The following is a 12,897-nucleotide window of genomic DNA, read 5'->3' as shown; positions in this document are numbered from 1 at the left end:
GGTTGGAGCTGACACAGATGAAGGTGGAGTATAGGACACACCTCACAAGGACGAGGATGAGCCGACTCTTTGAGGGGCTGGAGGATGTTTGTGCACGGTGTTTGGGGGGGGGGGGGGGGCGTAAATCACGCTCATATATTTTGGTCCTGTCCAAAACTGGAGGGGTATTGGAGGGAGGACTTCAGGGTAATTCCGAAGGTGGTGCATGTGAGACTTGAACCACTTTCCCTGCAAGCCATATTCGGGGTGTCGTACCAGCTGGGGTTGGAAGCGGGTGCGGAGGCAGAAGTCTTAGCCTTTGCCTCATTGATCGCCCGAAGGCGGGTCCTGTTGGGGTGGAGATCAGTTTCTCCACTCTGTGCCCTGTGGTGGCGGGGGGATCTGTTGGAGTTCCTAACACTAAGAGTTTGTTGTTGGTGACTATGTATGGGGGTGATGGTGGATTCCTGATTCTTTCTCTTTGATATTTGCATTTAAAATGTTGAGGGTTGTTTGGGGGTTGGTGGGAGGAAGGGATTGTTGGCCAGGGGATTACCATTTTTAAAAAATTGATGAATTTGAAATATCGCTGGAAGGGCCTCTGGCAATGGCCTGCCAGCCACGTGGCGTATTTCGCGGACGAGCGATTCTCCGGGGGCGGGAAAATCGACGGAGAGGCACCGGGCCCGATTTGATCGGGAACATCGATTCTCCGCCCCCGCGCCGAACGTGGTTGGCAGGGTGTATACAGAAGGTGAAAACGGCGGTGCAAAAATATCATTCATTGGTGAGAACTGTCATTTCACACCGAGAATTGCAGTTGTGTTTTGCTTTAGTATGAGGAAGTACTGATAAGAGGAAGATCCGATTTTTAAAGGAAAATCCGACCACAAAACATGGGCGGGATTCTCCACTCCCCCGCCGACGTGAACGCCGTCGAGGTTCACGATGGCGCGAAACGGGCCCTGACAATGGGCGAGGATCGGGGCCGCGTCATCTACACGCGCCAGGCCTTGTCGCACGCGTGAAGGCGGCGCGCATAGATGACGCGGCCGGCGCCGCATAACGGGCGTCATCCGCGTGTTGGCCGGCGCCAACCCGCGCAAGAGTGGTTGCTGTCCTCTCTAAGTCTGCCCCGCAAGATGTCTGACGGATCTTGCGGGGCCGCGGAAGGAAGGTGGTCCTCCTTCAGAGGACGGCCCGACGATCAGTGGGCACCGATCGCGGGCCACCCCACATTTGAGGTACCCCCCGGTGCAGGATCCCCCCTCACCCCCCCAGCGTTCACGCACCGCTCACGACGGCAGCGACCAGGTGTGGACGGCGCCGGGGGGAACCCGCCGTTTTGGCCTGGCCGCTCGGCCCATCCGGGCCTGAGAATAGCGGGGGTGCCGGAGAATCCCCATCTTGGGTGTCTCCGGCGATTCTCCGGCCTGCGAAACTCGACCGGGCCATTCCTGCCGCTTGGGAGAATCGCGGGAGGGCGTCGGACCAGCATCCCGGGAAATTTTGGCGGCCCAGGCGATTCTCCCAACCGGCGCGGGAGTGGAGAATCGCGCCCCATGTCGGCCAGCATAATTGAAAGGAAAATTATTTCTGGTATATCCAAAAATAATTTGGCTTTGAATTGCCGATGCATTGAGTGTACGATTCTTGAACGAAGACTGATGTTTGCACACGTTCTCAATAGCTAATTTCTGATTAACAAGCTGATTTTATATTTTTAGTAGAAATGTAGAGCGGGTGTGCTGCAGATTTTGTGTTGGTGGTGGTAACTGGGTTGATTTTAGCACTTGTTTAAAAACCATGACAATGCAGACGGAATCAACAATGCACATTGGCTCCTTAACGGACCTGTAATCTTCTTCCGGCTAAGTTGGATTTGACCTTCAGTCTTTTTTGTATGACTCAACTCCTCAGTACATTTCCATCCTCGAGATGTCTGACTAGAAACCGCGGCCAACGCATATGTGAACTTTGCCCGCAAGTTTTGAAGTTGGGAAATGCAAATACTGAAGATCACCGGGATTTTTTCGAAAGAAACGGGGACTCAAGGACACATTATGCAGGGCTGTGGGGGCGGGAGGAGAAATTAATTTGCCATCTTTCAGAGTCGGCACAGCACGATGGGCCGAATTGCCTCCTGCTCTGTACCGTTCTATTGATCTCCATTAAGATGTTCTTGCTCTAACATGCAACATTATGCAAGTGGGTCTGTGATGTTAGCACAACCGCAGCATCAACCGGATGCTCCTCCTGCAGATTACAGGACACTTGATTTGAGCAACCTTAACTTTCCGATGAATTAAGCAGTCTAGGGGAAAAAACTGATTAAACCAGGGAGATCTGCACTCAGTGCTAATAACATCCCTTATTCCAATTATATGTCATTAATATTGAACGTTTCCCGCGATCTTTATTGGTGCAGACCGTGCTGCTTTCAATTCGATTTTCAGGAGTTTGCTTCAGGAACCGTCTTCACACAGATTATGAACCTTGCCAAGCATTTTTTTGTTGGTAAAACAATGACCGTGACTCATCTTTGAAAGATCTCCATATCTGTTCGAAACATCTGCGCCTGGAAATGGGCGCGCCATTTGCATGATGTGCCTCGCACGTTTTGCGAAAACAAACAGCCCTGATAAAAGATTGCTAGAAAACAATGTGAAGTAAACCCTGGAAGCAGAAAGTATGCTGGAAAAGAAAATGCATCGGTCCAAACAACCTGTGAGCCTTTCGAGGCTTCCAGCAAAGTGTTCCGGGCATTTTCTGGTATTGTTTCAGACTCCCGGAATCTGCAGGTTTTAATGTGCCAGCAAAATGTGGGCATGGCAGAGAACCGGTTAACGATATCGCTGCAAGGCCTGGTTTACATGCGACTCAGTTTCAAAACAAGGATAAACCATCAGGCACTCAAGGCGTCGTTGTTCCCTGAGGCCGGGTGTAGCTCGAGGGAAGATCCTCTCCTCCCTGGTAATCCTGCCCCGGCGCCAGCCCAACAGGAGCAGTGTTCCGGGCGGTTTGATTGACATCTCCCAGGGCAGAGATTCGAACGCTATGTATCCAATTACAGGCGAGCGACCAATCTGCTGCGTTGACTGGGCAGGGGTTTCCCCCCCCATCTCCTCCCCGCCCCTCCTAACGTCATAGAGCACAGTTGCCAGAGTAACGATTGTGACGCATTAAAGGGGGCGGGAGGGGAAGCGGCACGCTCTGCGTGTGGGTATAAGAAAGGCACTGCGGACCCAGCACCGTGTTCAGTCCGCCGCTTCCAGGTTGTGAGAGGTTGGGTGCCTGGCGCCAGTTTGAAAGGGATTAATTCCGGACAAGACATCCCATTCCAATTCCATTCCGGCTGGCCCACCTGCTTCCTGTGGATTGATGCTTACATGGCCGTGACTGAAACCGCAAGCGATTTTACCTATTCCAAAATGAGAGGCATCGTCGTGTTCCTAACTGGTACGTTACACGTTGGGGGCAGCACGGTAACATAGTGGTTAGCACGGTTGCTTCACAGCTCCAGGGTCCCAGGTTCGATTCCTGGCTGTCTATGTGGAGTCTGCACGTTCTCCCTGTGTCTGCGTGGGTTTCCTCCGGTACTCTGGTTTCCTCCCACAGTCCAAAGATGTGCAGGTTAGGTGGGTTGGCCATTCTAATTGCCATTAGTGTCCAAAGAAAAGGTTAAGTGGGGTCATGGTGGAGGTGTGGGGCTTTAGGGTGCTCTTCCCAAGGGCTGGTGCAGACTTGATGGGCTGAATGGCTTCCTGCACTGTAAATTCTATGAAATAAGTGCATGGCAGCATTTAAATAAAGGTACTAGTGACAGGGAGTCCATGCAACATGCCCCTTGATCATGCTGGGTCTATCATAGAATCAGAAACTGACAGAACTGACCACTTCAGGTTTGAATGAGACCTCTTATTGACCAAGAGGGTGACAATGAATGAGGGTGGAAATGTCAGAGACATTACTTGGTCAGGTCCTGCCTTGAAATTGATGATTACTTTTAAACTAATGCATTATAATTTGTGGATTAAATTTTTAATCACACTGGTCAAGTCTAAAGCTGCATGTGACACAATAAGTGATTTTCATTTTTCACTTGACTGGAATGTGTTGTAGATCCTCCAGGACTCTGAATGAAATATGAATTGGCATATTTACTTGTGCAAGTCTGTAATGAACATTCCTTTCCCTATACCCTAGGCTTTATAGCCTAAATGATAACCTCAGCAGGGTGGTGTTAAAGTTTAATATTTTAAAAACGTATTGGAAGAATTTAAGCTTGTTTCATGTTGAGCTTATTGAACATTTTGAATCTTTTCCAGCTTTTATAAAGCAACGTAAAATTGGCTTGAATGACTTCATACAAAAGTTGGTCTCCAATCCACAGATTTGTCAGCAGTAAGTGGTTTTATTAGTTATAATTTCAGATCATTGTTAAGCATGAAATCCTTACATTGCTCACTGTTCATAGTTAAGACTGTTTTAAGTAGTTGATGTGACCCGTCTTGTGAATGAGGGTCTCACATGCCCTCTCCAGGCAGGCATGAGTAACCAACCTCATTACACTTTTTTTTGAAGAAGAATAAGGGAGTTTTTCCCTGATTTCCTGGCCAACATTTGTCCCGGTGTCAACATCACAGCAGATTATTTGGTCATTATCACCCTATTGTTTGTGAGAGCTTTGTGTGTGCAAATTGGCTCATTTGCAACAATGACTGCACTTCAAATGATTCTGTTGGCTGCAAAGCACTTTGGAATTGAGTTTGTGAAAACTGCTATGAGTGTAAGTTTTTATTTTACTCTTGTAGTGTGAAGTGTTAATCAAATTAATAAGTTTGGTGTTTTGGCCATGCTTAATGCAGTTTCTTTTGAACATATTGGATCAGGGAAACTAGAGGTTGAGAAATAGCACCACCTTTAGGTGGTTACTTTGAATTGACCCAAAAAGCAAGCTCGAAACAGAATTTGTCAGTATTGTTTGTATGAAGGCCTCTTGTTTTGCATTTGATATAAAATAGTTTGGATAGTTATGCTTAATTATTAATGGGTCCTATTATGTTTTGGATTAAATCAAATAATTACTCCCATATATTTTTCAGCCCAGATGTCTGTGTTTTCTTACAAATTGACCAAAACCAGCCAGATGAAACCGAAGCTTATTGTAACTCCAGAGTGAGTATCTGCCGTCAAGTTAACTTTTTTTTTTGAAGTACATATTGCCATGTCATCTGAATTGCAAATCTAACAATTTGCACTTTATTTTGCTGCAGACAAGTCTTGATTCTGAAGAATTTGACCTTTCTTCATCTTATAGGTAAGAAAGAACAATATTTGATACGTGTGTTGAAATATTGTTAGTTAACTTGAATTGGCTCAGCTAGTACACATTTTCACAAAGATCAAATCATAGCTTCAAATCCAACTCCTGAATTTGAGCTCAGAATCTAGATTAAACATACCCCAAAGGAGTGTGGCATTGTCAGAGGTGTGCATCTTTGATGGAGATAGGTAAAATTCTTGTTTAAGGGTTCAGGACATTAATGATGTGATGGGATAATTTAAGGGTGGAACTGGAGCTTTGTGGTGTCGTTTAATGTATTCCTCCATCAAATACCATACCTGGCTGTTTGTGACTGTTTGGGGGATTTTGCCAGCATGAAGTCCTTTTATATGAAGGATAAGACTCTATCTAATTGATACTTCCTGCTTCTAAAATATATATATTTTTTCATCAATATAGTGTGAAGCCTTCAGACTTTGACTATCTTCGAATAATTGGAAAAGGCAGCTTCGGAAAGGTTAGTGTGTTATGGGCCAGGGTGTAGAGAACCCCAAAGTGTATCCTGGAGTTCACCTAACCCACAACTTTTATTAGATTGTGATATGAGGAGCACACGGCCCAATCTACAGGTGTGGTACAGCAGAACTGGAATGTAAATTTTAAAGCAAAACCATGTTTATTCTATGAACTCAAGTTAACCTTTTTAAGACATAGTGAACATCTGAGCAACCATTAATTCAAATACAACACTAAGTAATACGTACGCTGTACTTTTAACATCCAGAAGACTTACAAAAAGCATAACCTTTAACAGAAGCACATCAGGTTAAAGTCAATACTCAGAACATTTATAATTCTGAATTCACCAAATGATCAAGAGACAGTCTTTTCATGGCAGAGAGAACAGCAGTACAACTGCTTTGTCTGGCTTCAGCTCCAACACTGAAAACGAAACCAAAAAGACAGACACACCCAGGGCGCGATTCTCCGAGCTCTGCACCGGGCCGGAGATTCGCCACTGCGGCCCGATGCCGGCGTGCGATTCTGAGGTGCGGAGAATCGGCGCCATTTTTGACGCGGCGCCGGCCGCTGGAATGGGGGGGGGGGCGCTGCCGATTCTCCGCCCCAGATGGGCCGAGCGGCAGCGCGGAAAAAGCAGAGTCCCTCCGGCGCCGTTCACCCCTGGTCGCTGCCGGTGGAAACTGCGCGAAGGGTCGGGGATGCGGCCTGTGGAAAAGTGCTCCTTCACCAGGGTGGGGGGGTGTCTCCGATTGGGGCCCACTGATTGGCAGGCCGGCCTCCCCCCCCCCCCCCCCCCTCCGCCTACTTTGTTGCGTGGCCTGCCCCTGAACCCCTACGCCATGTTGCGCCGGGGCCGGCGTGCTGAAGAAGTCCCCGGCGCATGCGCAGGTTGGCGCGGCCCAACTGCACATGCGCGGTGCCCATTTGGCGCCGGGAAGGGAGGCTGGAGCGACGTGAACTGGCCCCCTGTGGGGGACAGAATCAATCGTCCCAGTGCCTGTTTTGCGCCGTCAAACGCAACGGTGTTCACGACGGCGCGAACACATTGTCTCCATTTTGGAGAATCGCCCCCCCCTCGCCCCCAAGCTTTCCTCAAAGTGAAACTAAAAAGCAGAGCCAGAGCTCCGCACCACCCACACTCTGACATCACTGCAGTAACATGAGCAGCCAAACACTTCTTAAAGTGACATTCTCATGACAAGTGCAAAATTCAGTTTGCCACATTTACCAATGTCAACAGATACAGTTGATAAACCACCATTAATGTTAATTTGCTGAGTCTCAGTCATTGAATTTACACTTGACATTAGGCAGATTAAAGCATTGTCATGGAAAGACATTGTTTGTATATATCAAGTGCAATTTAAGAATGTGCACATCATTGATTCTAGGTACTTCTTGCCAAGCATAAAGAAACTGAGAAATATTTTGCGGTAAAGGTTTTGCAGAAGAAGAATATTCTGAAGAAGAAAGAGGTGAGCTTTGCAATTTCATCATTAGAATGAGGTAGAAGCAACAAATAAACATTAGAGGGGTGTTGGGGAATCTGCTACAGCAACCGCCCCCTTTTCTGGTGAAGGCGTTTTAGGTTTAGCTTTTCTGGGTGAAGGTGTTTTAGAATAAACCTACAATGTTGGATCACCATAGAATGACAGGGTAAAACTTTTATTTCATGCTCCATTCCTCAATTTTAAATACCAGGTAAGCAACAGTAGTTGAGGTCTCAGCTTTGAGGGAGATGAAGGTACAATGCATGTTCCCTGGTGGCTATTGAAAGGATGACTGAGACCTGTTACCTTGGGTGTGGCTGATATGTCTCGTTGAAAGTCCCACTGTTAAAACCGTGCAACTGAGATAAGCAGAAACCTTGCTAATTCTTGTCCCAAGTATCTATTGGAATTCTATGTACTGTTTCAAAACCTGGCTAAATGTTGTTTTTCCTTCTCAGCAAAAACATATCATGGCTGAGCGCAGTGTCCTCCTGAAAAATATGAAGCACCCTTTCCTAGTCGGGCTCCACTACTCCTTTCAAACTACAGCCAAACTCTACTTTGTCCTGGACTATGTGAATGGTGGTGAAGTAAGTAGCTTTTGCAAACTTATTTCATGTTCACTTTCGTACCATCCAAAATAATCCTTGGTATCCCACTCACCTAATGCCTGTGAATTGGAGGAATAACCGCTGCAATGGTACAGGTTGAAATCCCAGATTTTGATGTCTGATAACATACTAAATTGGTCTAGGCCATTGGTTGCAATTGGTGTCATTGCCCACCTCTCTAGCTGACAACTCCTGCTGGGTTTTTGGGAATTTCCAGATACTGTAATTTCCTCCGTGGATGGAGTCTTAACCCATTGATACACATTTTTCAGTTGATAGATTCCACTTTAGTCAATTATTTTTGTGTTGACACTTGATGTGAGACAGTGCGCAACTTTAAACTAGGTAGCATCCGAGTGTGTAGCTGTTGAACCATTTTGAAATCTCGCTTTGGCCAGTAAATAATCTGTTTCGTTTGAAGCAGGCATTTGCACTTTGCTCAATTTTCCGATTGAGCACTGCATAGTTTTGTGAAGAAACTATTCTCCCCTTTCTCCCCAATCTCTGTTAGCAGATTTCAGTCAGAACAGTGGGCAGGCCCAGTTTTTGCAACAGTGCTCCACTAGGAACGGGCAAACCTGTCTCTGCTTCAGTAAATATTTTCTAAGTATGGTGATCGCATGAGGTTATCCTTGGGGATAACCTATTGCTTAGAGTCACGGGTGGAATGGTTATTTGGGTAACTGTTGGTGACCTCCTTTGAGTGTAGCAGAGGTAAGGGAAACTAATTGGATGAGGAAAAAGCTGATTTTGGGAAACAAAACATGCCTATTCAAATCTAAATATTTATTCTTATAATTCCAATGCAATTGGAAATCTGTGGGATGCCATTATAGAGCACTGACACGATTTCTGACCCATTCAAGCCACTGTAGCAAAAGTAGCCAATCATGGTAAATGTTTGGCAGATTAAACCTTTTTTCCTCTTTGTTTTGGTGTTCTTCAGTTGTTCTATCACCTTCAGCGTGAGCATGTGTTCCTGGAGCCCAGAGCAAGATTCTATGCTGCAGAGATTGCCAGTGCACTAGGCTACCTCCATGCCCTGCACATTGTTTACAGGTATGTGACTAAAAGCAGCCAACACTGTCAGTTTACACAGGCTCAATATTCCCACTGTTCCTTTTTGTGCTCTTGAGTGATTGTACATCCATAACAATGCTTGTGAATGGTCAGCTGCAAGAAACAGCTAATCCTAAAATGCATACAAGTGTGAGGGTGCATGCAGACCACATTATACAATGGAAAAGAGATTACATACAAATTTTCAAATCCGTCTCCGAAGTGCACGAGTTTAAAGGTTTCAGTTTTGAAGTCTTATTAGTAGTTTGTGGATCACAAGATGAATTTGGAGGAAGGGAATCCTTCTGATCAGTTCAACATGGATTTATAATGCCGCCTCTCCTTCACAGAACTGGGCAATTTGCACCAAACCTGCTCCAACCTGACTAGATTGGGTGCAACATTGATTTTAATACCCAGTCTGCACCTTGCTTTCCACTGTGAATGGTGACTATTATTGGATGAATATAAACCTGTTACCACCCCCCCCCCCCCCAAATTTAAAACTATCTTATGAAGTTGCCATCTCTTCCACAATTTCATTTTGATCTTCATTCTTGAATGGGGAGGGTGCTGGGGAAAAAAAACACTTTTTTTTTTAAAATTTAGAGTACCCAATTATGTTTTTTTCCAATTAAGGGGCAATTTAGTGTAGTCAATCCACCTAACCTACACATCTTTGGGTTGTGTTGGTGAAACCCACGCAGACACGGGGCGAATGTGAAAACTCCACATGGACAGTGACCCAGGGCCGGGATTCGAACCTGGATCCTCAGTGCTGTAGGCTGCAGTGCTAACCACTACACCACATGCCACCCTGAAATTCCTTCCTTGCGTCCCCCAGTTTGAAACTGTGCCACTTATCTTTAGCTGCAGTTTAACTTGCAGGAGCATCTGTTATTTAAAAGGTACTGCCTTGCATGTTCAGTCCTTTCTGCTGCCAATGGTCAACGTGAGTTGTTGTACGCCTATTAGAAGTGCTATATAAATGAAGATGTGGATGCCGGCGTTGGACTGGGGTGAGCACAGTAAGAAGTCTTACCTGAGGAAGGAGCAGTGCTCCAAAAGCTAGTGATTCAAAACAAACCTGTTGGGCTTTAACCTGGTGTTGTAAGACTTCTTGCTATATAAACAAAGGTTGCTTTATCCCTATGATGTCCTGATTTAGTTTTTCCACTCCATCAACTAGCCGTACTAGTGTCAGCTTTAATTGTATCTCATTACATACAAACTGTTGTTGTAAGATACTAAACATGTATTTTTCTTTTCATGCAGAGACTTGAAGCCTGAAAATATCCTCCTGGATTCTCAGGGTCACATTGTGCTAACTGACTTTGGCTTGTGCAAAGAAGGAGTGGAACCAAATGGGACCACCTCCACGTTTTGTGGTACCCCAGAGGTAAATGACAGAACCTCCTTCTGATTATGTGGCATTGCAGGTTTGGAGACAGTATCCTCGATGACATGCTTTGCTGCATTAATCCCTGAGGACACCAGTTATGTACAGAGTCCTGTGGGGAAGATGCCCTCTACTTGTATGTAAATGTTGCAGCAGGCCACCCTGTGCGCCAGAATTGGATATTTGTTTAATGGAGAACGTTCTCCACAGCACAGAAATGTCTTCATTTCTCTCATTCATTGTTACTATTTCTACTGAAACCATAAACTTATTGGAGATGGATTTTCCCTGATGCCAAGGATGCAGGGGAGTTGTTGACTTCTTCATCCGCTGTAATTTTGGAGAGATTACATTAAAAATCTTTGCAAAGACAATCAGGTGATCCCACCTTGATAGAAATCCCCCATTCTTTTTAAACTTACCACACCACTACAAACAACAAAAATGGGAAATCCTATGTTGTTCATGAAGTCATGTAGCAACTAGATAGAACAACCTCTTTCTTTCCTGATGGGAGCCAATGTCCATGAAATAATCCACAATTAACTGAGATAACCCCTCTGTGGGCTGAGTTGGAGAACCTATGCGTTCTGGAGCTTTTGATTCAAATGTGAAAGATGCGAGGAGGGACTGTTCAGCTCAAACAGCTACAGTGTCAATGACACATTCAATCCCTGTGCCAGCAGGGCTGCCTTCAATATGGAGGCATTTGGCCCATGCTTGATGTAGAGTGGTGCCCTCAGATTATATAAACTATTATCTCTAAAATGTGGGGCAACTGTTACTTGCCACCGCAAGTGCCAGGCAATGACTATCTCCATAAAGAGAGAATCTAACTATCACACCTTGACATTCAGTGACCATCACTTAATCCCTACGAGCAACATCCTGGGGGTTACCATAGAACAGAAACTGAACTGGACTAGTCATATAAATGCTGTGGCTACAAGAACCGGCTAGAGGCTAGGACTCCTGCAGTGAGTAACTCTCTTCCTGACTCCCCAAAGCCCAAGAACAAGTCTTGTGATGGAATACTCTCCACTCCCTGGGTGAGTGCAGCTCCAACAATCCATATTGAGCAAGCCTGACACCATCCGGGACATGACAGCCCACTTAATTTGCACCCCTTCTACTTGCACTCCACCACTGAACAGTAGGAGCAGTGTGTACCATCTACAAGATGCACTGCAGGAATTCACCTTGGGCAGCACCTTCCAAACTCACAACTATTCTCATTTAGAGGGACAAGGGCCGCAGCCACACGGGGACACCACCGCCAGCAAGTTCCCATCCAAAGTCACACACCATCCTGACTTGGAAATATATTGCTGTTCCTTCATTGTCGCTGGGTCAAAATCCTGGAACTGCCTCCCTAACAGCACTGAATGTACCTACATCACAGACTGCAGAGGTCCACTACCTGAGAAATTAATGCTGTCTGAGCCAGCAATGACCACGTCCTGTAAATGAATAACACAAACCTGGAGAGATGCCTAGGGACCCCCATGGACTCTAGCTAATTACCACTTATACTCTGTGGGAATTCATGACTGTTGGAAGCTGAGTCCGGGCTTATGCCTGAGTTGCATGTTGTTGAAGAGCATACGCTGGGATAGGAATGCATCACTGACAGCAATATGCATCATAAAAATCAGGGACCACCAATGTGTATTGTAAACTAATCCACACCTGATGTCGGGGCATGGGGCATTGAGTACATCTCAATTTTCCTCTAATCAAAACGACATGCGATGAAGCACTTAACATAAATGCAGCACACAACATCTTGCAAATGTATCTAATATAAATGTTTGTGTCTTTCAGTATTTGGCCCCAGAAGTGTTAGAGAAGCAAGCCTATGATCGAACAGTTGATTGGTGGTGCCTAGGAACTGTGCTGTATGAAATGCTGTATGGATTGGTAGGTAAATCATGTAACTGGTCATGTCAAAGGCCAAATGGACTCTGGTGATATATTTGGTGTGCAGTGATAAATTTAAAAAAAATTCCTTTCATAATCCTGAATTCCAACACGATAAAAGATGCTTTGATTAGTGGTAACACTCTCCTTTTAAGCCAGATGTGCATGGGCTTAAGCCCAACTTCAGAGATATGAGTGCGTAATCTAAGCTGGTAAATCACTAAAATTCTGAGGTAGTATTTCTGCTAATACCAACTTTCAGATGGAAAGGTAAACCATGGGCCTGTGTGCCTTCTCGGATGGGCATAAAATATACCACACACACTGTGCCGAATAACAGGTAGTCTCCCACTCTTTGGCCGGCTGCAACCACGTCCTTTATCATGGGGATCAGCCATTGGCACTCTGGAAAGGCATCTAATCCAGTATTGAGAACTGTTCGTGTTATTTGGCTCCTTCACCTTCTACCTCCGTGGGAATGCTTTCATGAAGCAAAAACCTAAAATACTTACCAAAAATCAATCGAGTTTGTGCTCCAATATTTTGAATCCCTTGGTATTAAAAATAGATGTCATGGACTGCTCAAATTGGATAGGTAAAATATACCAAAATACTTTTGCAGGGGAGCTG

General features: G+C 45.4%; 1 protein-coding gene across 1 annotated transcript in view; it reads left to right on the top strand.

Moving 5' to 3' along the window:
* The first annotated feature begins 3,227 nt into the window (after positions 1–3,227).
* The window catches only part of LOC140413161 (serine/threonine-protein kinase Sgk1), a 19,101-nt gene continuing 9,431 nt past the window's right edge, over positions 3,228–12,897 (top strand). Inside the window, exons 1-10 of the mRNA XM_072500882.1 lie at positions 3,228–3,438; positions 4,308–4,383; positions 5,085–5,157; positions 5,256–5,299; positions 5,726–5,783; positions 7,180–7,263; positions 7,737–7,868; positions 8,836–8,948; positions 10,224–10,347; positions 12,172–12,267. Coding sequence (XP_072356983.1) covers positions 3,369–3,438; positions 4,308–4,383; positions 5,085–5,157; positions 5,256–5,299; positions 5,726–5,783; positions 7,180–7,263; positions 7,737–7,868; positions 8,836–8,948; positions 10,224–10,347; positions 12,172–12,267 — 870 coding nt within the window. The 5' untranslated portion in view covers positions 3,228–3,368. The remainder of the gene's footprint in view (positions 3,439–4,307; positions 4,384–5,084; positions 5,158–5,255; positions 5,300–5,725; positions 5,784–7,179; positions 7,264–7,736; positions 7,869–8,835; positions 8,949–10,223; positions 10,348–12,171; positions 12,268–12,897) is intronic.

This window comes from Scyliorhinus torazame, chromosome 1 (genome assembly GCF_047496885.1).
Source record: "Scyliorhinus torazame isolate Kashiwa2021f chromosome 1, sScyTor2.1, whole genome shotgun sequence".
NCBI classification, from domain to species: Eukaryota; Metazoa; Chordata; class Chondrichthyes; order Carcharhiniformes; family Scyliorhinidae; genus Scyliorhinus; species Scyliorhinus torazame.
The sequence above is the reverse complement of the archived record's forward strand: the minus strand, read 5'-3'. Positions and strand labels throughout refer to the sequence as shown.